The following is a 27,823-nucleotide window of genomic DNA, read 5'->3' on the forward strand; positions in this document are numbered from 1 at the left end:
CACCAGCTGCGCATGAAGTTTCCAGTTGGTCCACATGCACACGAGCACTTGCTGATGTCAAACTGTTTTATTTTTGCCACTGAGAGCGTGTTCGTTGCTTGAACCTGCCAACAGTGGCACCTCCAGGGACGGGCTGAGCAGGGGGCCTTGAGGGGCCGCTGGGCGGGGCTGGCCCCGCGGTGCCTGCCCTGGCACTGCCACTGACCTTCTGTGTCCTCTGTTTCAGATGTACCGACTCACGCTGCGGACGAGTAGAGAAACCGTCTCTCAGAGATTGTGTGAATTGCTTTCGGAACAGTTTTAATCAACAAGGACGGAGGGTCAGGCTCCTGTGTCTGCGTTTTTCTTCATCTCCACTGTCGTCTTCGTTGCCATGCCGCAAGTGCACGCCCTGTGTAGTGTTGCAGCCCCGGGTGCCTCCCAGCCCTGCTTCTCTGGCCTCGTCCCTTGTGGGGATGGATGGGAGCCTGTGTGCCGTCGAGGAAGAAGAGGCTCAGCCTGGACCCAGCCGTCCTGCCAAGTCAGGAGGAGAGGGGCGTGGATCCCGGGATTAACTCTTATAGAAATCAAGACAGTTCTGTGGCTAAGTCTACAAATTAAAGGGAATTGAGAAGTTTGAATGAAAATGGAAAGTTGTTTGAAATTTTATCAAGATGCCAAGGCTGTCTTATTGACAGTTCATCTCTGATGCTCTGAGAGGAGAGGCAGCGTTCTGTCTGCCATGGCAATAGATCTTGGCTACTTGGATGGGAGACGGGGAGGCAGCCCAAGGGTATGTCCACACGGGGCCCAAGCGCCGACCTCGGCCAGGGTGAGAGCACAGTGCCAGGGGGCTTGCTGGGGCCGGGTTCTGAATCTAGAAGTTAGACAGGGTTGTGTTCTCAATGACGATCAACAAAAACACGTATCCTGGCTGGATTTAATTCTATTTTCCTTTTTCCCAGCACTGTGCTCTTAAAGCGAGATTTGTAAAGCCATCTGACTGAGACTTTATGTGTGCAGTGCTGGGGGGTGGGGGATTCCTGGTGGCTCTGGAGGGGGTGCACCTAACCTCATGCATCTTTGGGTTTCAAATGAGTGCACTGTCACCACAGTGGCCCAGGACTGGTTCCCGATTGTGATGGCAGGGTTTGTTGTGGGCCAACAGAGAAGATTTCTGGAAGGTGAGCTGGTCTCTTCCCTGTGCAGTGACCTAAAGGTGCCGGGGTCATGATTGCAGGCCAGGGTGCTGTGGACCTTGGCCTGTGCAGTGGGAGGAGGGCGGCCTGCGTGTGGTCAGGAAGCAGAGTGGGGATGAGCTGGCACTGTCCCCCCACCCCTCCGTGTGCGCGGCTCTCACGTGCTGTCCGCTGCGCCTCGAGATGCCGCGGCAAGGCCTGTGTCCTGTTAGCAGCAGATGCGCCAGGTGGGTGGCAGGCACAGGCTGCAGGTTTGTCCTCGACAGACACGTCTGCTTTCGACACTGAGGGGCCCAGGAAGAGCTGGGGCCCTTGTTGGTTACCCTGGTTTTCCAGCAGGGACCGGGCTCCCTGCCGTGCGGTGGGGAGAACCACGTGGGGCAGGGGAACGCAGTGGCCCTGTGCCGTGGTGCGGGTCGCGGGGAGGCAGCTTCTGGGAGTCGCCATGTGGGTACTTGGGGCCTCCCACACTGCGGACGCCCCACTCAAGGTTCCCACACCCACCACCCTGTGCAGCCCCTGCAGTGCGCAGTGGTGGAGGCTGAGGCTTTGTGCATGTGGTGGCAGCATGGCCGCTGGTGGCACTGCTGTGCACTGCAGATGGATGGCGTGGCCGTCGTGCTTTTGTTCAAGGTACGGGACGGTACGCGGTGCTTGGGCTCCAGTGTTTGGACTGCCAGCCCGGGGCTGGTTTCTTATGTCAGCCGACGCCCTCCCTCCACCCACCATTCTGGGTGAACAAATGCTGGGGTGGCGGCTGGAACGTGTGTGGTCTTTGGAGGAAAAGGCGCCCGGCATACGGCTCAAGGTCCCGTCCCGTGGGGCCGCGTGGGGCGCTGAGAACCGATGATGCGGGCCCGTCGTCCGGAACCTGTTCCCCAGTCACGGGGGTGGAAGCTGAGGTGTGTCGAGGTGACGTGCCTTTTGCTCTGCACTTGGGTTCAGGACGTGGGCTGAGCCTGTGGGACTCATCCTGGTGGGGCCTGCGGCCTGGCCTTGGCTCCCCCCACTCCGCGGTGCGCGTCGGGGGCCTGCCTTCTAGGGGCCTGCGTCTAGGGGCCAAGTGGGCCCAGGGGTTCCTTCTTGGGGGGTGAGCCCAGCCACAGGCAGGGTACAGGGTCCCACGGGACGGAGGGCCTCACAGGAGAGTAGTGCTGAGCTGGGAAGGGTGAGAGGGCCTGCAGGGGAGGGGAGGGAGGGGAGGGGAGGGGGGACGGGGGGAGGGGAGGGGAGGGGGGACGGGGGGAGGGGAGGGAGGGGAGGGGAGGCCGGGGGCCCACAGTGGCACCCCTTCTTGGCCCATGCTTGTGCGGGTCCGACCCCGTGAGCTGGACGCGGGTGTGGGGACTCACAAATGCCCGAGGGGCGCGGGAGACGGCAGGAGCGGAGCTCAGTTTATTTGTTGTCTGTCCATGGTGGGCTCATGGCGCACAGGGCCTGGTGCCCCCTCCCCAGGGTGAGCTTTGCTGGTGGGCAGGCGGTGACGCTTGCCTCTCCCTTCCCTTCCCCGACTGCAGGGCCCCTCTCCTCGCTGTGACCCGAGCCTCTCCCCCACCCTTCTCTGCTTGGGCGGCCCCTGTTTCCCCAGGAATCCCCTCTGCAGCAGCCTTCCTCACTCCTGCCACCGGGGGTGGGGTTCTGGTCCCAGCAGGACTGGAAGGCTGCCTTCGAAGGCCGGGAGGCTGTGTGGATGGGCGGTGGGCAGTGCCCTGTGCAGTCCCGAGGCTGGCAGTGCAGGGCAGCCTGCTGGGTTTGGTCAGGGTCTGCAGGACCTTTCTCTTCAGATGCCTGGGTGAGCTGCATCTGAGGGCTCTTTGAGGCCACGCCCTGTGCCTAGGAAAGGGGCTGCTGGGCACGGTGAGTCGGGGGGAGCGGGTGCCGGCGGCGCGGCTTGGTCCTCACTCCCGGGGCCAGGTCTCTAGTCTCCGCAGCGCTGGGAGCGGCACGTGCAGCTGCTGAATACCCGTAGCGTCAGCGTCAGCCGCCGTCCCCTCACCCTGGGGTCTGGGCAGGGCAGCACGAGCTGCTTCTCATGGGAGCCGAGGGGGTAGCAGCAGCTACACTTGGTGTCCACTTGCATGGTGTCAGTGTTGAAGCTGCGGAGGAGCGGCGGCGGGGAGCGCAGGTCAGGACGGCGGCCTCGGGAGTGCTCCTGCCCCTCCCCGGTCGCTCGGAGAGGAGGACCAGGGCCCCAGGCTGCGCCTTCGCGGAGGGGCTGGCCTTGCATCGCTGGCCTCCCCGGCTCCCGGCAGGTGTGGTGGAGGTGGGTGCGGGCCGGGGCCACCCGATGGGGCAGCACGCTGCCTGGGCCGGGACCTCGCGGTGGACCTTCCCCAGCTTCCACTGGGAGCGCCTCTGTCGAGCAGGGCGGGTTCCAAGTCCGGGACCTGGACAAGGGCCGCACGGGGCCGACAGCTCACCTGGCCGAGGAGGCGCATACGCCCTCGCAGCGGGTCACCGTCACGTTGGCCGTGCACCCCTGGTAAGTGACCTTTTCCTCAAACTCCCTCACGCTGCAGGTCCCTGGGAGCCGAGAGTCAGGCATCAGATGGTGGCCCTGTGGCGGGGCTGGAGGACAGGTGTGGCCTCTGGGGGCTCCGCACCTGGCCTGCTTAAGGGCAGGAACTGACATACGTGGCTCTGGGCCTCGGGTTTTAACCCCCTTTTCCTGTGGCATGGTGGATAGTGCCGGCGCCGCCAAGGGAAGGCTGCCAGCTGCCTGACAGCTTAGATCTGGGTGCGGCTGTGTGGGCGCCGCCAGCACGTTAGTGCCCACGGTGGCATCTTCCCTGGGCCCCCACCCTGCACTCGAGCCCCTGCCCCAGGCCATCTCCCCTTGTCCGAGCCCCACTGAGCTCAGACCTCATGGCTTTGCATGGGAACAAAGCCTGATAGCAAGTCTCTCACTGTGTGTTTTCTTCCTGAAAGTTGGCTACACTGGGAGTCCCCAAGGGTCAAGGGTTTTCTCAGAGGACGAGGCGGATTCCCAGCACTGGCCCCAGCCTCCCTCTCCACCTCCCCTCCTGGCCTGACACCAACCTGCGGGCAGAGGTGTTTCTGGTCTGCTGGGCTCAGTACCTGCGGTAGCGATGGGGTATGATATCAGCATCCCCTGAGGGGACGTTTGGTATCACAAGAGCTCCCTGCAGGGGTGTGGACCTGGCTGTGAGCTCTGTCCTGCATCTGTCCCAGTGGACAGACTGTAGTGGGTGCCCTGACAGCTGGCAGAGCAGTGTTGCCGTTAGAAGCTGCCAGTGTGGGACTTGAGTGAAAAAGCAAAGGCTGGACAGTCCCTCCTGCCTTCCCACCTGCCCCCTTCCAAGGTCTCCCTGTGGCCTCGAGCCCTGCCTGCCCTGCTTTTCCACTGGAGGTGGGACAAGAGGCCTGGCGGGCACGGGGGTCTTCCCTGTGGCTCCCACTGTCCCCAGCCCTCCTCCCCTCCTGCTCTCCTGCTCCCTCGCCCCACGCCCTGGGTCGCCTCTTCCTGGGCAGCCTCCACCCAGTCTTTGTCCCACAAGAGGAAACACTTTTTTTTTCAATACCGTCCTGCAGTGGTGGACAGCCCTGCTGGGGGAAGGCTGGGGGTGTGAGAGGGGGCGGCTGCCGGGCAGGGGAGGGGGTGTCCTTGGAGGACGGGGGTGCTTAGGCAGGCCTGGAGCGGGAAGGTAGAGCAGAGCTGGAGGCGCCTGCAGCACTGAGACCTGGGTGGGCGCCAACCCTGGAGTGCAGGCGCCCCGGCCGCTAGTCCCAGCTCGGGCCCCGACGATCACCTGGGGTGAGGCGCGTGCCTGCTTTCTGTAACTGGGGGGAGGGTTGCGAGAGTTGAAACTCCAGGTCCTTCTGAGCTCTGCAGAGGGTTGCCGTGGAAGGCTGCTGAGGGGGGTCACCTCAAAGGGAGGCCAGGACTGCAGCAGGGACGTGGAGGGGCGGGGGGCTGAGGGAGGCAGGTGCAGGACAGTCAGGCCCTGACGTGGGGAAGGGGGCGACCTGGGAGAGGCCAGGTGCCCATTTAGGCCAGACTGGAATTCACTGGAGCTGTGCCCTGAGAAGAGGGGAGAAAGGATCTGGGACCTGGCCAAGAAAGGCCGAGGAGAGGCCCCGAGAACATGTAAGCAACATACAGCAGAGGACAGGCTGGAGAGGGGGTTGGGGGAGATGTGACTTGGCCACTGCCTGCTGGTGGGGGCCCTGTCCTTCTAGACACCCCCAGGACACAGCTGAAGCACCAAAGCTCAGAGGCCTGGAATGGCACTCCAGGGCTGGTCAGGGGCCAAGCTGCAGCTCCCCCAGGCTGTGCCCGACCCCGAGTCTGCTCAGTGCCCTGCGCTGCCTGGCCGTCCCCAGGCAAGGGAAGTGAAGGCTTTAGGGGGAGGGAAGGAGACACACCTGCTGCAAGGGCTGGGCCAGCCTCTGTGGGTGGGTGCAGGTCATGATGGGGCGCAGCAGAGGTGGGAGCAGAGGCCGAGAGGCAGTGCCCATAGGGTCATCAGGAAATGTGAGGGGACAAGAAAAGGCGGAGATCCCATGGGAGTGGCCCAGAGTATTGTCCAGAGCGGAGAGACAAGGCTGAGAAGAAGCGTGCACCACAGGTCATGAGGTGGCTGCAGAGATGTCACTCACCTGGAGAGCTGGGTAGAGATGTGACGAGAGAGGAGATGGACTGGCCCCTGGTGGAAGAGGACCCGGCAGTGGGAAAGGAGGAGCTTCCATGCGCAGTGATGGAGCCGGTCAGGAATACGCTGGCCGGCAGCCCGGTGGTACTTGGCTGTCTGGTGGTGAGGTTGGTGGCTGGGGAACTTGGGATGGCTGTCACTCCCAGGGTGGAAGACAGGAGGCCCTGCGTGGGGGCTCGGGTCGTGAGAGAGGTGGACTTTGAGGTAGTGGACCGAGAGGACAGAGCTGAGGAGGTGGGCTTGCTGGGTGTGGTCTGGGATGTAGACAGGACCATGGTACTGGGAGTGGGGAGAGGGGACAGCGTGGGAGAGGATGGGGGTGAGAGGGAGGGCCTGACGGACACGATGGTGGCTGGGGAAAAGCGGCTGGCAGACAGGGGGGCTGTATGTGATATGGTCACGGGTGCAGAGGGGGAAGGGCTGTGCGGAGCTGAACTAGCGGTTGGGATGCTCTGTGAAGTGGAAACTGCTGAAGGTGATGGGGAATATGATATAAAAGGAGGAGTGGTGTGTGAGGACACGTGAGAAGGAAGAGAGGAAGTAGCGGGCAGGGAGGAGAGAGTGGAGGTGCTGGATGAAGACGAGGGGTAATGTGGAAGGTTCGGCACAGAAACAGAAGTGGTGAAAGGACTTTGGCTTGGGTTTAGAGATGGAGAAGATAATGTAGAACTAAAGCTAGAGCTTTGTGGTGGTACTGTGCTGACTGAGTTCTGGGCTCGGGTGGTACCTGTTGTGGTCGTTGTCAGTGGTGGGGCTGTGGGTGTGGTGGTCCCTCCTGTGGTCTTTGTCAGTGACGGGGTTCTGGGGGTGGTGGTTCCTGTTGTGGTTTTTGTCAGTGGTGGGGTTCTGAGTGTGGAGGTCCCTGTTGTGGTCTTTGTCAGTGGCGGGGCTGTGGGTGTGATGGTACCTGTTGTGGTCGTTGTCAGTGGTGGGGCTGTGGGTGTGGTGGTCCCTCTTGTGGTCTTTGTCAGTGGTGGGGTTCTGGGTGTGGTGGTTCCTGTTGTGGTCTTTGTCAGTGGTGGGGTTCTGGGTGTGGAGGTCCCTGTTGTGGTCTTTGTCAGTGGCGGGCCTGTGGGTGTGGTGGTTCCTCTTGTGGTCTTTGTCAGTGGCGGGGTTCTGGGTGTGGTGGTTCCTGTTGTGGTCTTTGTCAGTGGCGGGGCTGTGGGTGTGGCGGTCTTTGTTGTGGTCTTGGTCAGTGGCCGGGCTGTGGTTGTGGTGGTCTCTGTTGTGGTCTTTGTCAGTGGCGGGGTTCTGGGTGTGGTGGTCCCTGTTGTGGTCTTGGTCAGTGGCAGGGTTGTGGGTGTGGAGGTCTGTGTTGTGGTCTTTGTCAGTGGCGGGGCTGTGGGTGTGGTGGTCCCTGTTGTGGTCTCTGTCAGTGGCGGGGTGGTGGGTGCGGCAGTCCCTGTTGTGGTCTTGGTCAGTGGCCGGGCTGTGGGTGTGGCAGTCTCTGTTGTGGTCTTTGTCAGTGGCGGGGTTCTGGGTGTGGAGGTCCCTGTTGTGGTCTTTGTCAGTGGCGAGGTTCTGGGTGTGGTGGTCCCTGTTGTGGTCTTTGTCAGTGTTGTGGCTGTGGGTGTGGTGGTCTCTGTTGTGGTCTTTGTGAGTGGTGGTGTTCTGGGTGTGGTGGTCCCTGTTGTCTTTGTCAGTGGCAGGGTTGTGGGTGTGGTGGTCCGTGCTGTGTTCTTTGTCAGTGGCAGGGTTGTGGGTGTGGTGGTCCCTGTTGTGGTCTTTGTGAGTGGCGGGGCTGTGGGTGTGGCGGTCCCTGTTGTGGTCTTTGTCAGTGGCAGGGTTGTGGGTGTGGTGGTCCCTGTTGTGGTCTCTGTGAGTGGCGGGGCTGTGGGTGCGGCGGTCCCTGTTGTGGTCTTTGTCAGTGGCAGGGTTGTGGGTGTGGTGGTCTGTGTTGTGGTCTTTGTCAGTGGTGTGGCTGTGGGTGTGGTGTTCCCTATTGTGGTCTTTGTGAGTGGCAGAGCTGTGGGTGTGGCGGTCTCTGTTGTGGTCTTTGTCCGTGGTGTGGCTGTGGCGGTCCCTGTTGTCTTTGTCAGTGACAGGGTTGTGGGTGTGGTGGTCCGTGCTGTGTTCTTTGTCAGTGGCAGGGTTGTGGGTGTGGTGGTTCCTGTTGTGGTCTTTGTGAGTGGCGGGGCTGTGGGTGTGGCGGTCCCTGTTGTGGTCTTTGTCAGTGGCAGGGTTGTGGGTGTGGTGGTCTGTGTTGTGGTCTTTGTCAGTGGTGTGGCTGTGGGTGTGGTGTTCCCTATTGTGGTCTTTGTGAGTGGCAGAGCTGTGGGTGTGGCGGTCTCTGTTGTGGTCTTTGTCCGTGGTGTGGCTGTGGCGGTCCCTGTTGTCTTTGTCAGTGACAGGGTTGTGGGTGTGGTGGTCCGTGCTGTGTTCTTTGTCAGTGGCAGGGTTGTGGGTGTGGTGGTCTGTGTTGTGGTCTTTGTCAGTGGTGTGGCTGTGGGTGTGGTGTTCCCTATTGTGGTCTTTGTGAGTGGCAGAGCTGTGGGTGTGGCGGTCTCTGTTGTGGTCTTTGTCCGTGGTGTGGCTGTGGCGGTCCCTGTTGTCTTTGTCAGTGGCAGGGTTGTGGGTGTGGTGGTCCCTGTTGTGGTCTTTGTCAGTGGCGGAGCTGTGGGTGTGGCGGTCTCTGTTGTGGTCTTTGTCAGTGGCGGGGCTGTGGGTGTGGTGGTCTCTGTTGTGGTCTTTGTCAGTGGCGGGGTTCTTGGTGTGGTGGTCCCTGTTGTGGTTTTTGTCAGTGTTGTGGCTGTGGGTGTGGTGGTCTCTGTTGTGGTCTTTGTGAGTGGTGGTGTTCTGGGTGTGGTGGTCCCTCTTGTCTTTGTCAGTGATGTGGCTGTGGGTGTGGTGGTCCCTGTTGTGGTCTTTGTCAGTGGCGGAGCTGTGGGTGTGGTGGTCTCTGTTGTGGTCTTTGTCAGTGGCAGGGCTGTGGGTGTGGTGGTCCGTGCTGTTGTCTTTGTCAGTGGCGGGGCTGTGGGTGTGGTGGTCCGTGCTGTGTTCTTTGTCAGTGACGGGGCTGTGGGTGTGGTGATCCCTGTTGTGGTCTTTGTCAGTGGCGGGGCTGGGGGTGCGGCAGTCTCTGTTGTGGTCTTTGTCAGTGGCGGGGCTGTGGGTGTGGGGGTCCCTGTTGTGGTCTTTGTCAGTGGCGGGGCTGTGGGTCTGGGGGTCCCTGTTGTGGTCTTTGTCAGTGGCAGGGTTGTGGGTGTGGAGGTCCCTGTTGTGGTCTTTGTCAGAGGCAGGGTTGTGGGTGTGGAGGTCCCTGTTGTGGTCTTTGTCAGTGGTGTGGCTGTGGGTGTTGTGGTCTCTGTTGTGGTCTTTGTCAGTGGCAGGGTTGTGGGTGTGGTGGTCTCTGTTTTGGTCTTTGTCCGTGGTGTGGCTGTGGGTGTGGTGGTCTCTGTTGTGGTCTTTGTCAGTGGTGATGTTCTGGGTGTGGTGGTCCCGGTTGTGGTCTTTGTCAGTGGCGGGGCTGGGGGTGCGGCAGTCTCTGTTGTGGTCTTTGTCAGTGGCGGGGCTGTGGGTGTGGTGGTCTCTGTCGTGGTCTTTGTCAGTGGCGGGGTTCTGGGTGTGGAGGTCCCTGTTGTAGTCTTTGTCAGTGGTGGGGTTGTGGGTGTGGTGGTCCCTGTTGAGGTCTTTGTCAGTGGCGGGGCTGTGGGTGTGGTGGTCCCTGTTGTCTTTGTCAGTGGTGTGGCTGTGGGTGTGGTGGTCTCTGTTGTGGTCTTTGTCAGTGGTGGTGTTCTGGGTGTGGTGGTCTCTGTTGTGGTCTTTGTCAGTGGCGGGGCTCTGGGTGTGGTGGTCTCTGTTGTGGTCTTGGTCAGTGGCAGGGCTGTGGATGTGGCGGTCCCTGTTGTGGTCTTTGTCAGTGGCAGGGTTGTGGGTGTGGAGGTCCCTGTTGAGGTCTTTGTCAGTGGCGGGGCTGTGGGTGTGGTGGTATCTGTTGTGGTCTTTGTCAGTGGCGGGGCTGTGGGTGTGGTGGTCCCTGTCGTGGTCTTTGTCAGTGGCGGGGTTCTGGGTGTGGAGGTCCCTGTTGTAGTCTTTGTCAGTGGTGGGGTTGTGGGTGTGGTGGTCCCTGTTGAGGTCTTTGTCAGTGGCGGGGCTGTGGGTGTGGTGGTCCCTGTTGTCTTTGTCAGTGGTGTGGCTGTGGGTGTGGTGGTCTCTGTTGTGGTCTTTGTCAGTGGTGGTGTTCTGGGTGTGGTGGTCTCTGTTGTGGTCTTTGTCAGTGGCGGGGCTCTGGGTGTGGTGGTCTCTGTTGTGGTCTTGGTCAGTGGCAGGGCTGTGGATGTGGCGGTCCCTGTTGTGGTCTTTGTCAGTGGCAGGGTTGTGGGTGTGGAGGTCCCTGTTGAGGTCTTTGTCAGTGGCGGGGCTGTGGGTGTGGTGGTATCTGTTGTGGTCTTTGTCAGTGGCGGGGCTGTGGGTGTGGTGGTCCCTGTTGTGGTCTTTGTCAGTGGCAGGGCTGTGGGTGTGGTGGTCCCTGTTGTGCTCTTTGTCAGTGACAGGGTTGTGGGTGTGGTGGTCTCTGTTGTGGTCTTTGTCAGTGTTGTGGCTGTGGGTGTGGTGGTCTCTGCTGTGGTCTTTGTGAGTGGTGGTGTTCTGGGTGTGGTGGTCTCTGTTGTCTTTGTCACTGGTGTGGCTGTGGGTGTGGTGGTCTCTGTTGTGGTCTTTGTCAGTGGTGATGTTCTGGGTGTGGTGGTCCCTGTTGTGGTCTTTGTCAGTGGCGGGGCTGTGGGTGCGGCGGTCTCTGTTGTTGTCTTTGTCAGTGGCGGGGCTGTGGGTGTGGTGGTCCGTGCTGTTGTCTTTGTCAGTGGCAGGGTTGTGGGTGTGGTGGTCCCTGTTGTGGTCTTTGTCAGTGGCGGGGCTGGGGGTGCGGCAGTCTCTGTTGTGGTCTTTGTCAGCGGCGGGGCTGTGGGTGTGGTGGTCTCTGTTGTTGTCTTTGTCAGTGGTGGGGCTGTGGGTGTGGCGGTCCCTGTTGTGGTCTTTGTCAGTGGTGTGGCTGTGGGTGTGGCGGTCTCTGTTGTGGTATTTGTCAGTGGTGGTGTTCTGGGTGTGGTCGTCTCTGTTGTCTTTGTCAGTGGCGGGGCTGTGGGTGTGGTGGTCTCTGTTGTGGTCTTGGTCAGTGGCGGGGCTGTGGGTGTGGTGGTCTCTGTTGTGGTCTTTGTCAGTGGTGGTGTTCTGGGTGTGGTGGTCTCTGTTGTGGTCTTGGTCAGTGGCGGGGCTGTGGGTGTGGTGGTCCCTGTTGTGGTCTTGGTCGGTGGCGGGGCTGTGGGTGTGGCGGTCCCTGTTGTGGTCTTGGTCGGTGGCGGGGCTGTGGGTGTGGCGGTCCCTGTTGTGGTCTTGGTCAGTGGCGGGGCTGTGGGTGTGGCGGTCCCTGTTGTGGTCTTGGTCAGTGGCGGGGCTGTGGGTGTGGCGGTTCCTGTTGTGGTCTTGGTCAGTGGCGGGGTTGTGGGTGTGGTGGTCCCTGTTGAGGTCTTTGTCAGTGGCGGGGCTGTGGGTGTGGTGGTCCCTGTTGTCTTTGTCAGTGATGTGGCTGTGGGTGTGGTGGTCTCTGTTGTGGTCTTTGTCAGTGGTGGTGTTCTGGGTGTGGCGGTCCCTGTTGTGGTCTTGGTCAGTGGCGGGGCTGTGGGTGTGGCGGTCCCTGTTGTGGTCTTGGTCGGTGGCGGGGCTGTGGGTGTGGCGGTCCCTGTTGTGGTCTTGGTCGGTGGCGGGGCTGTGGGTGTGGGCTCTGTGTCTGTGACAGGGACGTGTGTCGATGTGGGTGGGGTACCAGTTGGCTTTGGGCTGGAGGAGGTAGCATGGGGCTCCGTTGATGTGGTGACTCGGTGAGAGGTTGGAACCACCAAGGAGGTGGCAGATGTTGACACGTTGGGGGGAAGCGTCTGTGGGTGTGATGGGGTGGGGTAGGTGGTGGCGGTCCAGAAAGGTGTTCCCGTGGGCGGACCTGTTGTGTGGGTGGTAGTGGGGACAGAGAGGGTGGGGGTGGAGTGAGTGGTGAAGGGGGTGTGTGGCATGGGGGGTGTGGCCGTGGCGGTGTGTGTTAGGGAGCTGGATTCAGAGTGTGTGGTGTGCCTGGTGTCCGCCTCGGCCCTAGCAGTGGTGGCTCCTGACAGTGGACTGGTGTGCGTTGTGCTGTGGCCTGTGGTGCTCTCCGGGGGTCGTGGGAGGTCCGTCTGCTGTGTCTCCTGGCTGACAGGGGCTTCAGGGGTCCAACGGTGTGTTGAGAACGCTGTAGAAAACAGTGGTGGTCAGTTCACTCCTCCTCGTTACCCTGCCTTTGGGTGGGACCCGTTCATCACCCACACCTTCCACATCGTCCTCCTCACATGTGGCTTCTGTGTGTCCCTGGTGGTGTGTCCAGGAGTTTCCTGAATGACTATCTCGTTCCTTTCCCAAGCCCCACCCCGGCATTCTCTGTGGACCCTTGTTGCCTCTCAGTTGCTTGTAGTGGGCTTTGGGGTCCCTCCCCGGCAGCCCTGCATGTCTCTGTCCCCTCGACGCTACTCTCAGGGCGGCCGTTGTTCGGGTGGGCTCGGCTATCCCTGCATGGCTCCCCTGCCGCTGGCCTTGGGAAAGGCTTCTCTTCTCGCCTGCTGTCAGGGTAATCGGAGGTTTGGGGCGCTGCCCCAGAGTCGGGGCCTGCACTTGGGTCGGGGGCCTTTTGGAGCCCTGGATCCCCTGGGGCCTGTGGATTCCCTTGGTGGGGGTGGCCGTGGTGGATGGGCGCTTGGGTACCGTGGCGGGGGAGATGTGCAAAGAGGAGCGTGCTGAGTCAGGCAGGCAGCTGCCTCCCTCGGGCCTGAGCCGGTCCTGTGTGGTCGTGGGGGTGGCCCACGGCTGCTGTCTTCCACACGGCCCCACATAGCTTGGGCTGGGTGCTGGGGCTGCCCCGCTGAGGCCCCTCTGTTGGGACGGGCAGTGGTGGCATGCTTACTTGCGGGGGACACTGTGGAGGTCCCTGATGTTGCCGGGGTTGGTGGGGCTGCTGTGGTTCGCGCCGTGGACCGAGCTGTGGACCGCGTGGCTGTGTCGTGGGAGGATCCTGTGGGCTGTGTTGTGGCTTGGGTCACGGTGGGTGCCGTGGCTGTTGGCCTTCGAGTGGCCGTGGTGGTCGGCGCCGATGTGGCCCGTGTGGTGACGGTGGAGGTGGTTTGAGGTGAATCTGCAGGGAACAGCGCCCGACATCCCCTTCAGCCCCGTCCGCACTGCCACGGGTGCTTCCTCACCCACCCCGGGGCCCTGGCCCGGGGGCCCTACCTCCTGAGGGGACTGTTGGCTGTGTCTGGGTGGTGGGGGCTGTGGCTGTGGCCGTTGGCGTGGCCGGAAGGCTGGGTGTCCGGGTCGGGGCCTCAGGTGTGGCCGGGGAGCTTGGCGAGGGTCTGGTGGAGCTCAGCGCGGTGGTGCTGGGGGTCACTGTGGTGCTGGCCGCGGCTGTGGTGGGCCTGGCTTCCGTGCCGTGGGAGCCTGAGTGTGGCACACGTGCTGCTGTTGTGGGGTCGGGAGCCGCCCTTTGGGAGGAGCCCTTCACTTCCCTGCTGGGCCCCCAAGCCACGCGGGCTGGGCAGCGGCCCTCATGGCAGTGGGGGCTCCCGGCAGGGCGTGTGTCCTTTGACCCTGCTGTGCTTGGTGGCCAGGCAGCAGGGCCCAGTGGGGCCTACCGAGCCCCTCCCGTCTGACTTCCTGGTCAGCACCTGCCGCCCCCACCGTGCCGAGCAGCCCAGGGCCAGCGCAGCTACACCCTGCCCCGCCCCACGCCCACAAGCCTGGCTGCGGCCGCTGGGCGGACAGACACAGGCTGGGCTGGCTGCAGCCTGGCTGGTGGAGCCGGGGAGGAGTCCCAGGAGAGAGCCTGCTTCACCCCGGCCCTGGCATGTGTGCAGTCACCTGCCGTGGGCAGCGGCACGGTGGGTGATGACGCCGCAAGAGGAGGGGCGGTTGGGGGTGCTGCCTCCCCGCCCCGTCTCCGCCTGCCTGGGCCCTTCAGAGCCTTCGGCTGTGTCCCCAGGGTGTCAGGCAGAGGACGCGGGGGATGGAGCTACCGCAGAAGTGCCGGGACCCCTGCTCCCCGTCTTCTCTCCCCTCCTCCCACCTCTGCACCGACGGCCTGGCAGGGAGTGGAGGGGCCAGCCGGGGTGCTGCCCAAGGGTAGCTGCAGGTAGTGTCCAGTGCCCACCGGGCCGCCTGCTGCTGAACTCCCAGGAGGTCCCTGCTCTGCACCAACACACCCCAGCAGGCTGGCGGGGCCTGGGTGTGCCCTGTGGCTGCAGGCTGGGTGAGTGGATGTTTGGGGAGGGGAAGGGAGGCGAGGGCCAGTCCCTTTCCCTGTGTCTCTGGCTGTGCCCCTGGGGAGTGGGGGTGCTGGGAGGCTGGCCAGTTTGGGCAGGAGCTGCGAGCTCTGGGCGGGGGCGTGGGGGGTTCTTGGGCAGTGGACTGAGCTTACTGCACGGCAAGCACATCCCCTTGTCGTGATCGAAGTACTCGTTCTGGGAGCAGTTGTAGCAGCCTGAGGGGGGTGTGCAGAGAACAGCCAGACCTCAGTGTCCAGAAGCAGAAGCCCCTTTTCCCCAGGCCTGGTCGCCCCCCCCAGCCCCGGCTCTCCTGGCCTCTCCCCCGATTCCCAGGCACAGGTGCCTGCCTGGGTCCCCACTGTCAGACACACCCCCACATCCCACCCGCCAGCAGGCCTTCCCCTCCTCCCGTCTCCTTCTCTGCGCCCAGTACCTTCGATGTTGGGCCCCGGGAAGCTCTGCAGCAGCGCGGGGCAGAGGCACGGCTGGTAGTGCCATGTGCAGCTGGCCGCCTGGGCGTGCTGGTACTTGCCGCCGTCCACCTGCGTGTGGGTGTTGTAGAAGTCGCAGTAGATGGCTGCGGAGAAGGGCACCGTCAGGCGGCAGAGCCGGCCCGGGAGCCCGCACCTGCCAGCGGGCTCAGGGTGCCTCTGCCTCCCTGGGGGTGCTGCCCGCCCCCCGCCCCCTGCCCGGGGGAAGCGCTGCAGCCGGACATTCCGCCTGTGGCCCCGTGGAGGCCTTTGGGCAGGAGTGGGACTCACGGCAGAAGTCTGGGGACCGCCAGTCCACGCACACGCCCTTGTCCACGCAGGCCTTGGCGTAGGCGGCCACAGCGTCACACAGGCACTCGCAGTCCCCGCCGGTGTCACACCCACACGTGTCGCGCACGCAGGCCTCATAGTAAGGCAGGCGGTACACCTGCGGGGGCCGACTCTCAGCGTCAGGGCGGGGCTGGGCTCCTCCCGGCTAGCCCTCCCCTGACGGCTTGGCCGCTGAGCCCGGGGCGCCGGCCAGGGTAGGACCGGGCACTGGGGGGGCACCTGGCCCTGACGGCTTGGCCGCTGAGCCCGGGGCGCCGGCCAGGGTAGCACAGGGCACTGGGGGGGCACCTGGCCATGGCAGGCGGCGAAGGTCTGGCTGTTGATGATGCTGCACTTGCGCTCAGCCCAGGAGCGACGGAAGGCGTTGAGGCTGCAGGGGTCCTGCGTGAAGGTGGTGTCCCCGCACAGCGGGCTCTCCTTCCAGGAGTTCACGAACTCCAGCTCGCTGGACGCCAGGTACTTGCTGCGTGTCTGGAAGTCGTCCTTCATGTTCCCGTTGTAGTTGCCGCACAAGCCGCAGAGGGCGTCCTGCGGGGGCTGGTGTCAGGCGGCCGGCAGGCAGGGACTCACCACTCCCTGGGGCTGTGGGGCAGGGGCGGCGGTACCTGGGAGGCACGGGCGATCTTGATGAAGACGGTCATGTGCTTGTTCCAGATGAGGGTCAGGTTGTACGTGCTGCTGACGGTGGCGTCCAGCACCAGGTGCAGGGAGCCGGCCTTGACCCGGAAGTGCACACCGGGGTCCTCCCCGCTGACTGTGTAGTTCCCATCCGCCAGCACGAGGGACAGGCCCTGTGGGGTGCGGCTGTCACAGGATGCCTGCCCACGTCCTGGGTGGCCACTGAATGCCGCTGGGCTCTGCCCCCCGGCCTGAGCTCTCCATGGCAGGGCCAGCCCTGGCCTGCGGGGTCTGCCCTCTAGAGCCTTCTGTCGGCAGAAGGTTCCAGAGCATGCTGGAAGCTGTGCCGCGGGCTGAGGGTCAGGCTTGTGGGAGAACCCCTACCTGCTGTACGGTTGTCCAGTTCCGGGGACGCTGCTGCCGTGATGTGGGCGTGGAGGCCAGGGCACAGGGCCGTGAGGGCCCCGAGAGGCCAGGCCCTGGGGCCCTGGGGAGAGGTTGGGAAGGCCACCCGCCTGCTCACCCCCAGGAAGATCTTGATGGCCCGTGAGCAGGTGACGCCCGACTTCCCACACACGACATTCTCTGTAAGGATCTTGAAGGTGGGCTGCGAGTCGCTGGCACCGCAGCCGTCCTGTGGGGAGACGGCGCTGAGGAGGAGCTGGCCCTGTGGCCCCCCAGGCCCCCGTGGCCTCCCGTGGCCCGGGCCAGCACTCACTGTGGCCAGGATGTACTCGCAGTTGCCATCAAACACGAAGCGCTGCCCATCGAAGGTGACCACGTGGCCCTCCCCGTAGAGGGTGCAGGTGGATGGGCAGTGGGCAGTCTGCTGGCATGCCCACGTCCCCCTAGAGCAGATGCTGTGGGAGGAGCAGGGCATTCTGGGGTGACTGGGGCACACGCACCCCCGCAGGACCCTGACCTCGTGGGTTGGTAGGGGCCCCTGCCCGCCCCAAGGGCTCAAGGACAGTTGGGCCACCAGGTCTGTGGGTAGGGCTGTGGCTCACCAGCTCTTGCAGTCCGTGTGGAGCTCGGCGCCCTGGGGATAGGAGACGCCTGCAAACTCGCACGGGCACTCCTCGGGGGGCACGCACTGTCCGCTGGCGTTCTCGTAGAGCCCCTTGGCACAGACACAGCCAGGCTCACACTTGGTGGGCACCTGCAGGGAGGAGGGTCAGTGGCCCCTGGAGGGTGGCCCTGCTAGCTGCCTCCGCAGCCCTGGGACCTTCTGAGACTCCCCAGCGTTCTCCCCAGACCTGCTCCCTGCGTCCATCCTGCTCTGGGCCTTCCCTTAGCACAGCTGCCCCTCTCTGAGGGGCATCACCTCTGCGGCATGGCTGGGCTGGTGTACCCTCACCCCAAGCTGGCAGGGCCCACGGTCCTCAGGGAGCCCACAAAGGAGCACACCCGGCGGCCACGCCACCGGTCACGCGCATCATGGGACGGTGGGGATGGAGCATGGCCCGCCTTTCGTGAGGGGTCTGTGGGACTCTTCTTGTGGGCCAAGGAGAAGATGTCGGGGCGTCCGCCGTGGGAACGTCTAACCCAGGGTGTCCCCGGCGCCCCGGGCAGTGGAGCCTGCCCTCCGCGGAGCACTCTTGCCCTCGCTCCACCTGGTCTTACACAGGGGGTGCCGGTGGCTAGCATCTGGCAGGTGGGAGCGCAGGCTGCCCCGAACTTGTCCTCCGAGGACTGGCTGCAGGACTGGAACGTCTTGGGGGCCGAGCAGGTTGCTGCAGAGACAAGGGGCATGGGGTGAGGCGGGCCCAGAGGAGCCGAGGCACCCACAGTCCAGCTCCGCCAGCCTCGGCTACAGCTACGTACCCAAGAGCATCTGAGGCTGTGCCGGGCAGCTCAGCCGCCCGTTGACGCAGTAGCTGCAGGAGAGAGGCCCGGTGAGCGCCGCCTGGGCTGGGCTGCAGGCCGGGCGGCCACCCTCTGGACCCCTCGCTCACCAGATGACTCCATTGACCATGGTGGACTGGTCGGCCAGGATGAACTTGGAGCTGTCCAGGAGGCAGGGACACTGGGCCTCACGCACGCACTCAGCCTTGTGGTTCAGGTAGGTGCCCTCGGGGCAGTTGCAGCCGTCCACGGGCACGGCGCTGGGGTGGCACTCGACCTCGCGGTCGGACAGAGACAGGCACGTGCGGTCACAGGCCTGGCTGTCGTAGCTGAACGTCTGGTTGCCTGTGCAAGGGGTGCCTGCGGGGGACCCGGAGTCAGGCCCGGTGCGGGGGTGTGGGGGGCGGCACCAGCCCCGCCGGCCCATACGCACTGCAGTTGTCCACGCTGCTCCTCCAGCCCGGGAGCAGGACGCCCCGTGAGGTGCACGTGAGGGCGTAGTCGCCCAGGGCGGCGCAGATGTGCGGGAAGGTCTCCTCGTAGTTGCAGGCCTGGTACACGCACCTCTGTGGGCAGACAGGGGCCGTGGGTGCCCACCCAGGACCCCGAGGGTGCCCCCTGCGCCACCCCCGCCCCGCTGCCCACGGGGCCGCCCACCTTGTAGAAGGGCTTGGGGTCCACGGCGGCGTGGCACCTCTCGAACACCGTGCCCTTCTTCACCAGCACCGCGCAGTGGGTCTCCGCGCACACCTCTGGGGGGCAGGCCGGTGTGGGTCAGCCGTCCGCCGGGGCCTCCCGCCCACCCCGCAGCCCTCCTGGATGGCACCCACTGTTGAGCTGGCTCATGGAGCAGGGGTCGGTCTCACGCTCGCGCGCGGCTGGGCAGTTCCCTGCCCGCCAGGAGTCCACGAAGAGCGAGGCGGTGCCCTCGGTGATGCCCATGCTGGTCGTGAAGTCGTCCGTCGTGTCCCCGTTGAAGTTGCCGCAGAGCCCTGGGCCGGCCGGACGTGAGGGTGGACTGGCCCATGCCCCTGTCCTGCCCCGCCCTCCCCAAAGCCCGTCTTCTCCCCTAACCACACCCCGGGCGAGAGGCCATGGCTGGCTACACGCCTGGGAGGACCAGCCGGCCAGGTGGAGCCGGCCTGGGCCGTGAGTGCCCGACACCCTGGGTCAGAGCAGGGCTCTGCCGGGCCCCTCCTCTTCCGGAGTGGCCGAGCTGGGTGGGGACGGGGCAGCGGGGGAGGGACTCACCTCTGGTCTGGCCTCTGAACTGGGGCCCGGCAGTGATGTACACCTGGAACAATGGCCACAGCTGGATCACGAGCTCCAGCCCGAAGGTGGTGACCATTTGCAAGTGGGTGGATGTCTGCCTGAAGACCGTGATGTTGCCTGAGGGGACAAGGGCCTCAGCAGGCGGCCTGCTTTGGGAGCAGACTCGTGAGGCCCCAGGTGCTGGGGGGGAGCTGAGGACGTACGAGTCTCATACGGCAGCCGCTTGGTGTCCCCGTTGTTGGTGATCACCTCGTCCTGAGAAATCACAATTTTGTCCTGCGGGGAGGGTGGCTGAGTTACGGGGGGCTGGGAGTTGGGGCCAGGCAGGGTGGAGGGGGAGCTGGGACGCATCTGCTTGGGGCCCCGGGTGGGCGCAGGTGGCAGGTGGGGTGGCCTCACCTGGCTGGACACGTAGATGACAGCGACCAGCGATGTCTCCGAGTGCGAGTACCCAGACTTGTCGTACACGGCCATGAGCGAGCCCCCGTCCGGGAGCTGGGGGCTCTGGGAGGAGGGGCGGCTCAGCACAGGGGGCCCGGGCTGTCACGGCGACCCGCCGTGGTGGCCCCCAGGCGGAGGCTGCGTCCTACCTGGAGGAGGATGTAGGTGCAGGTGCCGTGGAAGCGGTAGGGCCTGGCGTCGAATGTGGTGACGAAGGAGCCGCCCTCCAGGGCACAGCGCCTGGGGCAGGGCTGCTCCACGCACTCCCAGCGGCCCCCAGAGCACTGGCTGTGGGCGAGGAGGCGTGACCCAGATGGCCCCCAGGGCTGAGGCCGCCGCATCCCCGTCCCTGCCCCCAGCCTGCCTGCACGCCCCTCCTGCTGCCCTGCGCTCACCAGGTCTGGCAGGCGGCTGTCGTGACCTCCCCAGGGGCGAAGACTACCCCGCTGAGCATGCAGGGGCACTGGGGGACAGGCACGCAGCTGTGGTTTTTGGAGATGTCGTCCAGAACCATACCTGCGGGAGAGGGGCTTCCTGGGGCTGCGGGCGCGGAGACCCCTCCCGCCCTCCTGCTGGGCAGCCCCTCCCCCTCCCTGTCCCGCCCGGGGGGAGGGGCTGGGGGTGCCCCAGGAGAGCCTCCGCCTTCAGCCCCGCCTGCCTCGCCGCCTCCCGCCCCCTCGTGCTAGGTGCCGCTCCTCATTGGGCAGCGGGCCCTGCCCAGCGCAAACCCCGCCTCTGCCCACCGCCTCGCTCCCGCCGACTGGCACGTGCGGCCGTGGCCCGGGGCGTCTGTGAGCACCGTGAAGGCAGAGCCCTCCCCGGGCCAAGCCCCCGCAGAGTGTCTGGGGGTTCCGAGCATGGGTGTGGGCGGAGCGGATGCCCTGTCTCCAGGCTCCTTTGCAAGGGTCCTGGGAGAGCAGCTGTCCTCACCTTCCGGGCAGAAGCAGCCGAAGGTGCAGAAGCCGGAGCAGCTGCGCCGCGGGTTGGAGCAGGTCTGCACGCAGGTCTCGCCGCACTCCCGGTACACCTGGTTGGCTGGGCACTGGCCCACAGCTGCAGGCCCGTGTGGCCCTTGTGAGAGGGGTCGGGCGCCCAGGGCCTGGCCACCCACCCGACCCTGGCCGAGGACTCAGGCCAGCCCCTCCTCCACCTGGGTCTTCTCTGTCTCTCAAACAAGGGGAGATTGGGGGCATCGTGTCTGGGGCCCTGGCCCTCCCCCCGACCCTCCCCAGGACTCACAACAGAGGCCAGGGCCCCGCCAGCTGTTGACGGGCTGGCCGGCCATGCTGCACTGACGCGAGTACTCAGATAGCGTGGCACAGCTGCAGTGGTGCCGGCCGGGCTGGGCACACGTGGCCATGTCCGCCTGGCAGCTCAGCAGGAAGGGCTCCTTGGGCACGTTGCACTCGCGGGACACCAGGGTCAGCAGCTGGATGCAGGTCTGGGCCTGGGCACAGGGACACTCAGGGTCATAGGTGTCAAGGCCACATCCCACACCACGCGTGTGACTTGGCAGTCTGGGGGTGTCGTTGGCCTCGGGACCCTGCCAGATCCCGTGAGCCGGCCCCACCCTGGCTGAAGGGCCCCCTTGGCCCCGGGGAGCCCGACCGCCTCACGTACGTTCTCTGCCTGCGGGACCCGGGGGCTGGGGATGGCCTCATAGGCACAGATCTCGTTGGGGTCATCCAGCTTCTGGAGGGCGGCGTACTTAGGGGGTTCCAGGAGTTGCCCTGGGGTGAGGGGTGGGGCAGGGTCAGCACCATGGTTGCTGGGCCACAGAGGGGTCTTCCCACCACTTCCCCCCACCTACCGTCCTCGCTCAAAAACTCATTGGCCTTCTCGCCGTCGAAGTTCCCACACAGCCCACACATCTTGCCCATGTGCTGCTTCTCCACCAGGACCTGGAGGGGTCGGGCACCGCCGTCGGGTGGGCGGGGAGGCGCACAGGACTCCCAGGGCCCCAGGACCCCTCGGAAGCTGCTCACGCCTGCTCCAGGGGCCCAGAGCACCCCTCACGGGGAGGGTCCTGGCACCATGCCACCCCAGGGTCTGTCCGCCCGGCTCCTCCCAGGGGACCTCCATTCGTGCTCGATGGAGGGAACTGAGCCAACAAAAAGCCCAGGCTCCTGGCCCCAATCCCCAGGAGGGCAGCTCTGCCACCCAGTCCCCTGCTGTGTCCTCACCATGAGGTGGGCGCCCGGACCCCACATGACCACCAGCTCCAGCTCCAGCTGCTTGGCCACCAGCCGCACGCTCTGGCCAAAGGGTGTGATCTGGAGCCCGTTGCTGGTGTAGGGCAGGCTGACGACCCTGCAGGGTGACAGCAGTCAGCGGCCGCCCCTAGGGGCCCCAGCCGCCCGTCCCGGCTCTGCAGCCTACCCCACATCCTTGACGGAGATGACCGCCTTCTGCACAGTGACCACAGAGGCCCCCAGCTCCACGATGACCCGGGAGATGTTCCCGCTCGGCCCTCGCCGTAGCTGCACGCTGAAGGTGGACGAGGCATCCTTGCACATGGCCGCAAAGATGTAGTTGCAGGTCCCCGAGAAGTCATACGTGTGGCCGTCGAAGGTGGTGAAGTGGCCGGGCCCCCACGTGGAGCACCAGCCCCTGTCTGGAGCTGCGGAGGGAGCGGGCGGGGTCTCGGGGCCCTGCGTCCTCCCGGCTGGTGGGGCAGGTCTGGGGCCCCGGGGAGCCCACACTGGCAGACAAGAGGCCTCCCAATTTCCAGGCCCTCCTGGGGTGGGCGGGAGAAGGGCCCCGCGCCCCACACCCACCCCCTGCCTGCGGGAGCGCAGGCCTCTGATGTGGTTGGGGTCTGTGGCCCCATCAGCCCTGGGGTCTGTAGGACATGAAGCTGCAGCTTAGCCCCCATCCAGCAGGGGCAGCAGGGGCAGCAGGGGCTTGTCTCCCCCAGGTGAGGGTGGTCTGAGGCTCTTCCATAGCTGGAGGCCCTTGTGGAAACACCAGACACGGTTACCCTGTAGCAGGGCCATGGCCGGTGGACACGGGGACAGGAGGCTGCCGTGACCCTCACCTGTCTGCGGGGAGTCCTTCAGCCTCCGGAGGCCTGGGGGCACCAAGGAGCTGTCGTCCAGACCTGCGTGGACAGGGCCCGCGGTCAGTGTGGGGCTGCCCAGCTCTGCTCGAGGGCTGTGGCCGGCAGCGTGTTTCGGGTGAGCCAGGCCCGGGGCACGGCAGGGAGCGCGGGGGGTGCCGGCAGGGCTGCTCCTGGGCTGCACAAGCTCCGCCGTCCCCGCCGTCCTTTCCTTTGGTTGCCTCAGAGGGACCTCTCTGAGCTGTCACCTGCTGGGGCTGGGGACACGGTGGGGGTGAGGCCCCGCCCCCAGGCACACGCACGCGTGCAAGGGCAGTGAGGGGGGGGCGGCCGCAGGCGCTGGGAGCCGGGAGGTCCCTGGGGAGATGGGGTCCCGAGAGTGGGGCTCAGGGCTGGGCGAGCTGGGCCCCGGCTGTCCGTGGCGTCGTCTGTCCCGCGGCACCTGCAGGTCTGCCCGCCGGGCTCCAGGCACTGGCTCGCTCCCCAGAGAAGCCTGGGCGCCGCGCACGCAGGTGGCGTGTGATAAAGGGGCTCCTGGCTGCGCTGGCTCCCAGTGGGCTCCCGTGTGGGCCTCACGGGGGGTAGTAGCTGCAGGTGGGGGTGAGGAGCCCTGAGCCCAGAGGGGTTCGGTGGTCTGCAAGTGGCGGGAGGGCCAGGGAGAGCTGGGCAGGGGTGCCTGGGCGTCTGTGGGTGACTTGGCCGGTGCCGTGCCGCTGTCCGGCTACACCCGCCGAGTTCCCAGCCCAGCCCACCTCGGGTCCACTCCCTCTGGGGTCCGTGCGCGCTCTGCCGCCAGCTCAGAGGCTGAGTGAGGCTGAGGCCCGCGGAGGACTTCTCCCTCTTCTGGGCCCTAAAAGGGGCTGTTTCTTTGCTTCCTTCCTCCCTGTCAGCTTCCTGGCGCTCTGGCCGTTGCCGGAGAAATGCCCGGTGACGCTGCTTGCGGCGACTGTCGGGGCAGGAGGCACGGGCCCAGCCTCGCCTCCCCTCTCCCTGCCCTGCTGCAGTCCTCCCTGCGGCCCCGTGGGCCCCGTGGGAGATGAGGCCCAGCGCCGGCGGGCGGCAGAGTCATCGCTGAATGCGGCCCCCGGGGTCCCGTCCCTGCTGCTCCCCGCCGCGCCCCCTTTTCCCCGGGGTCTGTGCCTTCCTGGGTGACACTGACGTCCCGAGTCACGGTGCTGGTCGCTGCTGGTGTTGTTTCTCTGGGTGACGCCAGGGAGCAGGGGTGCCTGCCCGACGGCACAGGGTCCCCAGGCCGGGCGGGAGGTGACACCTGGCCGCCTTCCTCTGCAGTGCCCACCACGCCCATCCACGCCTGGGGCCCCTCCTCTCGGCTCACCACTGGCCCCCCGATGCCTAGAGTCGCGCCCACTGGCCCCCGAGGGCCACTCCCAGGTGCCCACTCGCAGCGGCCCCTCCCGTGCTTCGCCTTGTCGCCCAGCACCAGCCTCCCGAGCTCGCTGCGCTCGGCCCTCGGCTCTGCCTGGTCCCCGCCCGGCCCTGCGGCCCCGCTGTCTGAACGACAGCCCCCCAGCGGCGTCACTGCTCCTCGCCTAGGACTGTCTGAGCTTCCCACCGCGCTCAGCTCCCTGGCTGGGACCCGCGGGGCCTGCAGGGCGGGCCGGTCCGCCGCCCCTGGCCTTTCTCAGCCCCTGGATGAGCCCTGTGGTGGCTGGACCACACGCCGTTTGTTCCTTCTGCACGTTTGGCAGCCCTGCCTGCCCTGCCCGTTCTGGGTCAGCCCTGGCCCGGCTCAGGGGCCTCTGTCCCTTAATCCCCAGCCCCCAAGATCCTGATGTCTGAACTTGTGCTTTGAGGCCTCTGGTCCAGGAGGGCAGGGCCTGTCTCTCGCTCCCGGCCTCCCCATGCCAGCACGGAATCGGTGCTCAAAGAGTGTTTGCTGAAACGTGGAGAGGCCCCCCCCTGCCCTGTGCAGCGTTCACAGCCTGGACCCCCATGGCTCCCCAAAGCCATGCCCCTCACTACACCTGCTGGCCTACACCCCGCCCCACTGGCTCCCGAACACCTCCCTTGTCGCCCTGGTTCTGGGTCCAGGTCTGGGGGTCCCCAGGGCGAGGGATGGGCCCAGGGAGGCGGCCTTGGATGGCAGGGGTCCTGAGTGCTCAGAACCACCCCTGGTGGGAAAGCTGGGGCCTGGGGGTGGGGAAGGGGCTTCGTGGGAGGCAAGGGGTGGAACGGGCCCAGGGGAGGCCCGCTCGACTCGGAGCCCCCAGCCTGCCCCCAGCGCCTGGGCCATGGCCAGACGGCAGGCCTGGCGCTTCTCCCTGGCTGCTAGCTGAGGCTGGTGGGGCTCTGGGGCCGCCAAGGAGCGGGCAGTGGGGCAAGGACCTAGGAGGCAGGCAGGAGGAGTCCCGCTGGCTTGGAGACCGGAGCTCTGGGGCGGGTGCCTGCAGTCAGCAGGAAGGGGATTCCCCTGGGCCATTGGGCACCCCTTGGGGCTGGCCCCTCCTGTGGGGCGGGGCTGGGGTGAGAGCCTCCTAGGCCTGCGGCCTCTCCTGTGCCTGGGTTGGTTGGCCGAAGGGACCTGGGGGAGGAGGAAGGGGACCCCCGTCCCAACAGCCCGATGGGTGAGGCTGGGGGCACTCGGGTGGGGCGGCCCCTTCCAGCCTCCCAGGTCTTCAGTCCTCACGGCAGCCACACAAAAGGGAGGCATCGCCCACACTTGTACAGACCTAGAAACTGAGGCCCAGAGCCCACTTCGTGGTGTGTCTGTTCGCAGCCAGGACCCGGTGGAGCCGGGGTCTCTCCCTGAGTTTTTGGACTTCAAGGCCCACAAGGACCCCTTCACGCCCTCTGGCTGCCCCTTGGGGACCCCCAGAGGCATCTCGGGACCCAGGGCCCAGTGGGGAGAGCGACAGGGCCAGGCTCTGAGCGCTGAGGCCCCAGCACTGTCCCTGCCTCGCACGCCCACGTCTGCCGCACCCACTACCGTGGAGGAGACTGCCCGTCCCCTCTGATTCCCACGGGCTGGGCCAGGCTCCGAGGCCGCCGGCGGAGTCCTGGGCCTCGGCAAGTGTGGGGCAGCCACAGAGCGAGGAGAAGCCTCCCGGGCCTGGCTTCGCCTCCCCTTCCCATTCAGCAGCGTCCCCACGGCCAAGCCGCAGAGGCGAGAAGGCCTGGGAGGACTTCGCACGTGCAGGAGTCCCCTGAGGGTGTCTGGCCGACCCTGGTGCACGGCCTGCAGCCCCCCACTCACCGGCGCTGAGCAGGGCACCCCCGCAGGAGAGAAGCAGCAGCAGCTGGGGCCCGAGCATGGCGCGGAGAGGACAGCGGCCACCGCGGGGCACTGGGCAGGCTGCTGCACCTGTGCGGCCCGAGTGGCTTCCCCCCGACGCCTTATATAGGGGCCAGGGGCCCTGCCCCGCCCTGCCTGCTTGTGCCCCACGCTCCCGTCTGGCAATTGCCACGGCCAGCCAGTCCAGTGGTGGCCAAACAGGATCTGGGGCGCTGCTTTATCAGGACCCGGCCTTTGGAAAATTCTTCAGCGGGCAGCGGCAGGGGGCTGGCAGGGGGCCGGCACACACCCTCCGGGGCCCTGCACACATCTCTGGTGAAACCTCAATTGCCAGGGGTCTCCCTGGGGGTCGGTCCAGCGAGTCAGCGTGGGCACCTGGGGACTGAGAGGGGGCTTGTCCAGGACGTGTGGGGGAGACGCCTGGGCACCCCCTCTAGGGTGCTCCAGAGAGCTTCTGGGGGGCGCTTCATCCTCACCTGGACCCAGGACCCCTACAAGGTGCCCGCACACTGGGTCCCACCCCCACCCTGGGAGGAAAGACTGCCCAGTGGCAGGGACTCTCCAGAGGAGGGCAAGCCAGTCCAGACTCTGCCCCTCGGGGTGGGGTCCCGGCTGGGGGGCGCTCATGCACGGGCCACTGGCCCTGGGGCTCAGATGGAGGCCTCCCTGGAGGCCTGAGGAGCTTGTGGGGCTGACACCACATCCCTGGGGTGCAGGGCCTTGGCTGGCCAGCTCGTTGCCGGAGACCCCCTTCTCAGCTGGCCGCCTGGGACTTGGGGTGGTGGGAGGGGCAGAGTGGCCCTGCTGGGCCCCGGGGCCCCTAACTAACGGTTGTCTGAACCCACATGGCTCTGAGCTGCGTGCTTCAGACGCAGCAGGAGTGAGGCAGCCTTGGGGGGGCATCTCCTGCGCCAGCCTCAGGGTCCCCGGCCCGCTCAGGCAGAGAAGCAGGGGCTGTGCCCACACCCCCCTGGGAGAAGGACAGAAGGACATGGCTCCTGGGGGAGGCACCCTGGGGAGCGGGAGGCCGGTGAGGCCGGTGGGCACTTGTCCACGGGCAGCTCACACGCCCGCAATGCGAGGGGTCAGGGCGAGGGTCAGGGTCAGGGTCAGGGTCAGGGTCAGGGTCAGGGTGAGGCGCGGGTCGGGGCACAGGTGTTTCGAATTTTCCACGGGACTGTCTCGCAGTCAGGGAGCAGGGTGGGTCCGACCTCTCCAGGGCATCCTGGCCCTGAGCAGGAGCCCAGGGGGCCTGGCACAGGGAGCTTCCACCTTCTTGAGGCAGTTCTGCCCCACATGGACCTGGGCTCCTTCCACAGAGACTGTGTCTGGGGCCTCCCCATACCTCACAGACCACCCAGCTCTGCGGGCCCCCCCCTTCCCGGCTCAGAGATGCTGTGTGTTTACCTTAAATAAATTTTAGTTTTAATAGAAAGTTGTTTTAACAGGAAATCGCTCTCGGCGAGCTGCTGGCCTGTGGGTGCCTCAGCCCTGGGGGGCGGGCAGGCAGGTGGGATGTTCTGGGGACCCTGTTCTCTGTCATTTCTCCACGATGCTCTTGGCACCCCGTTCGGAGAACCCCAGGCCTAGGAATGCTCCCGGCCCAGGCAGGGCTGGGCAGAGGGGGTCCCAGGGAGGCCCCCCTGGGTGCCCCTACCCCGGACCCTCCCAGCCGGGGTCCCTGCAGGAAGGATGGTGCTGAAAGAGGCCTGTGGTCTGGGCATGAGTGGGCTCACGTGGCCGTCTGCCTGGGCGTTGCCGAGGTGCCTCCGTGGGGGCTCCCCCTGCCCTCGGGGAGCTCCCGCTCACAGCGGGACTTGTGCAGCTCCAGACGGAGGGCCAGGGAAGGCTGGTGGGTGGGGCCCTCAGCCCTGGCCAGGGCCCCGGGAGGGTGAGCACACTGTGGGGCTGCAGGGAGACGGCCCCTCGGGCCTTGGGACAAGCAGGGAGGCAGGCGCTCCGACAGGCCACCCGGGCCGTCTCCCACCAGACACAGCCATCCCCAGGGCCTGGGTGCGGCCCACGGTGGGCAGTTCGAGGCTCCAGAAAGGGCCGGGTGGGGCTGTCCCCCAGAGGTCCCCTGCCACGGGCCCGGCTGTGGGATCAAGCCCCAAGCCTTTCTCTCTCACGGCCCCCGTTCCATCCCTCTGCCCCGACCCTTCCGGGTCCCCAGCTGCTTTAGCCCCTGCCGGCAGGCGCCCGACCGCAGGGCCTTGGCGTCGGCTGCCCTTGGTGTCCCGCACACGGCCCCCAGATGTCCCCTGGCTCCTCCCCTCCCCTCTGACAGCCTCCCCTGTCCCCTTCTCCAGACTGCGCCCTGCACGTTGGGTGCTGTGGTGTCTCCCAGCAGGTCCTCCCCCCATGGGCCCGTCCAACTGTTCTCCGTGT

The 27,823-nt window shown here is 65.8% G+C and overlaps 2 protein-coding genes across 13 annotated transcripts in view; one reads left to right on the forward strand and one right to left on the reverse strand.

Moving 5' to 3' along the window:
• Positions 1-626, forward strand: part of AP2A2 (adaptor related protein complex 2 subunit alpha 2) — a 63,334-nt gene extending 62,708 nt beyond the window's left edge. For 5 of the 12 annotated variants that reach the window (XM_060158159.1, XM_060158161.1, XM_060158165.1 and 2 more), the window contains one exon: positions 227-626. In XM_060158159.1, coding sequence (XP_060014142.1) covers positions 227-554 — 328 coding nt within the window. In that variant the 3' untranslated portion in view covers positions 555-626. The remainder of the gene's footprint in view (positions 1-226) is intronic. The other 7 variants (XM_060158162.1, XM_060158166.1, XM_060158169.1 and 4 more) reach the window with 4 other exon arrangements.
• Positions 627-2,735: 2,109 nt separating this feature from the next.
• MUC6 (mucin 6, oligomeric mucus/gel-forming) lies at positions 2,736-25,454 on the reverse strand. The gene is made up of 34 exons (XM_060159576.1): positions 25,397-25,454; positions 22,162-22,224; positions 21,504-21,744; positions 21,308-21,434; positions 20,935-21,025; positions 20,745-20,854; positions 20,364-20,571; positions 20,055-20,177; positions 19,520-19,640; positions 19,274-19,412; positions 19,083-19,187; positions 18,887-18,959; positions 18,663-18,800; positions 18,242-18,403; positions 18,069-18,163; positions 17,845-17,977; positions 17,522-17,771; positions 17,391-17,443; positions 17,190-17,299; positions 16,574-16,725; positions 16,285-16,426; positions 16,090-16,200; positions 15,554-15,739; positions 15,237-15,476; positions 14,889-15,045; positions 14,561-14,704; positions 14,280-14,342; positions 13,097-13,187; positions 12,774-13,001; positions 6,921-11,783; positions 5,799-6,832; positions 4,218-4,256; positions 3,599-3,701; positions 2,736-3,274 (listed from the first exon to the last, which is right to left on the reverse strand). Exons 1-34 carry the CDS (start codon positions 25,452-25,454, stop codon positions 3,097-3,099), a joined length of 10,131 nt encoding a protein of 3,376 aa, XP_060015559.1. The 3' UTR covers positions 2,736-3,096.
• Positions 25,455-27,823: the final 2,369 nt, after the last annotated feature.

Source organism: Lagenorhynchus albirostris, chromosome 9, assembly GCF_949774975.1.
Source record: "Lagenorhynchus albirostris chromosome 9, mLagAlb1.1, whole genome shotgun sequence".
NCBI lineage: Eukaryota > Metazoa > Chordata > Mammalia > Artiodactyla > Delphinidae > Lagenorhynchus > Lagenorhynchus albirostris.

Excerpts from the sequence above, each read along its gene's own strand:
- MUC6 (XM_060159576.1), bottom strand. The coding sequence starts at position 25,454 with ATGCTCGGGCCCCAGCTGCTGCTGCTTCTCTCCTGCGGGGGTGCCCTG. Across the intron at positions 16,201-16,284 it reads GCGAGTACATCCTGGCCACA|GACGGCTGCGGTGCCAGCGA; the intron begins GTGAGTGCTGGC and ends GTCTCCCCACAG. Across the intron at positions 14,705-14,888 it reads GCGGTCCCCAGACTTCTGCC|CCATCTACTGCGACTTCTAC; the intron begins GTGAGTCCCACT and ends CCTTCTCCGCAG.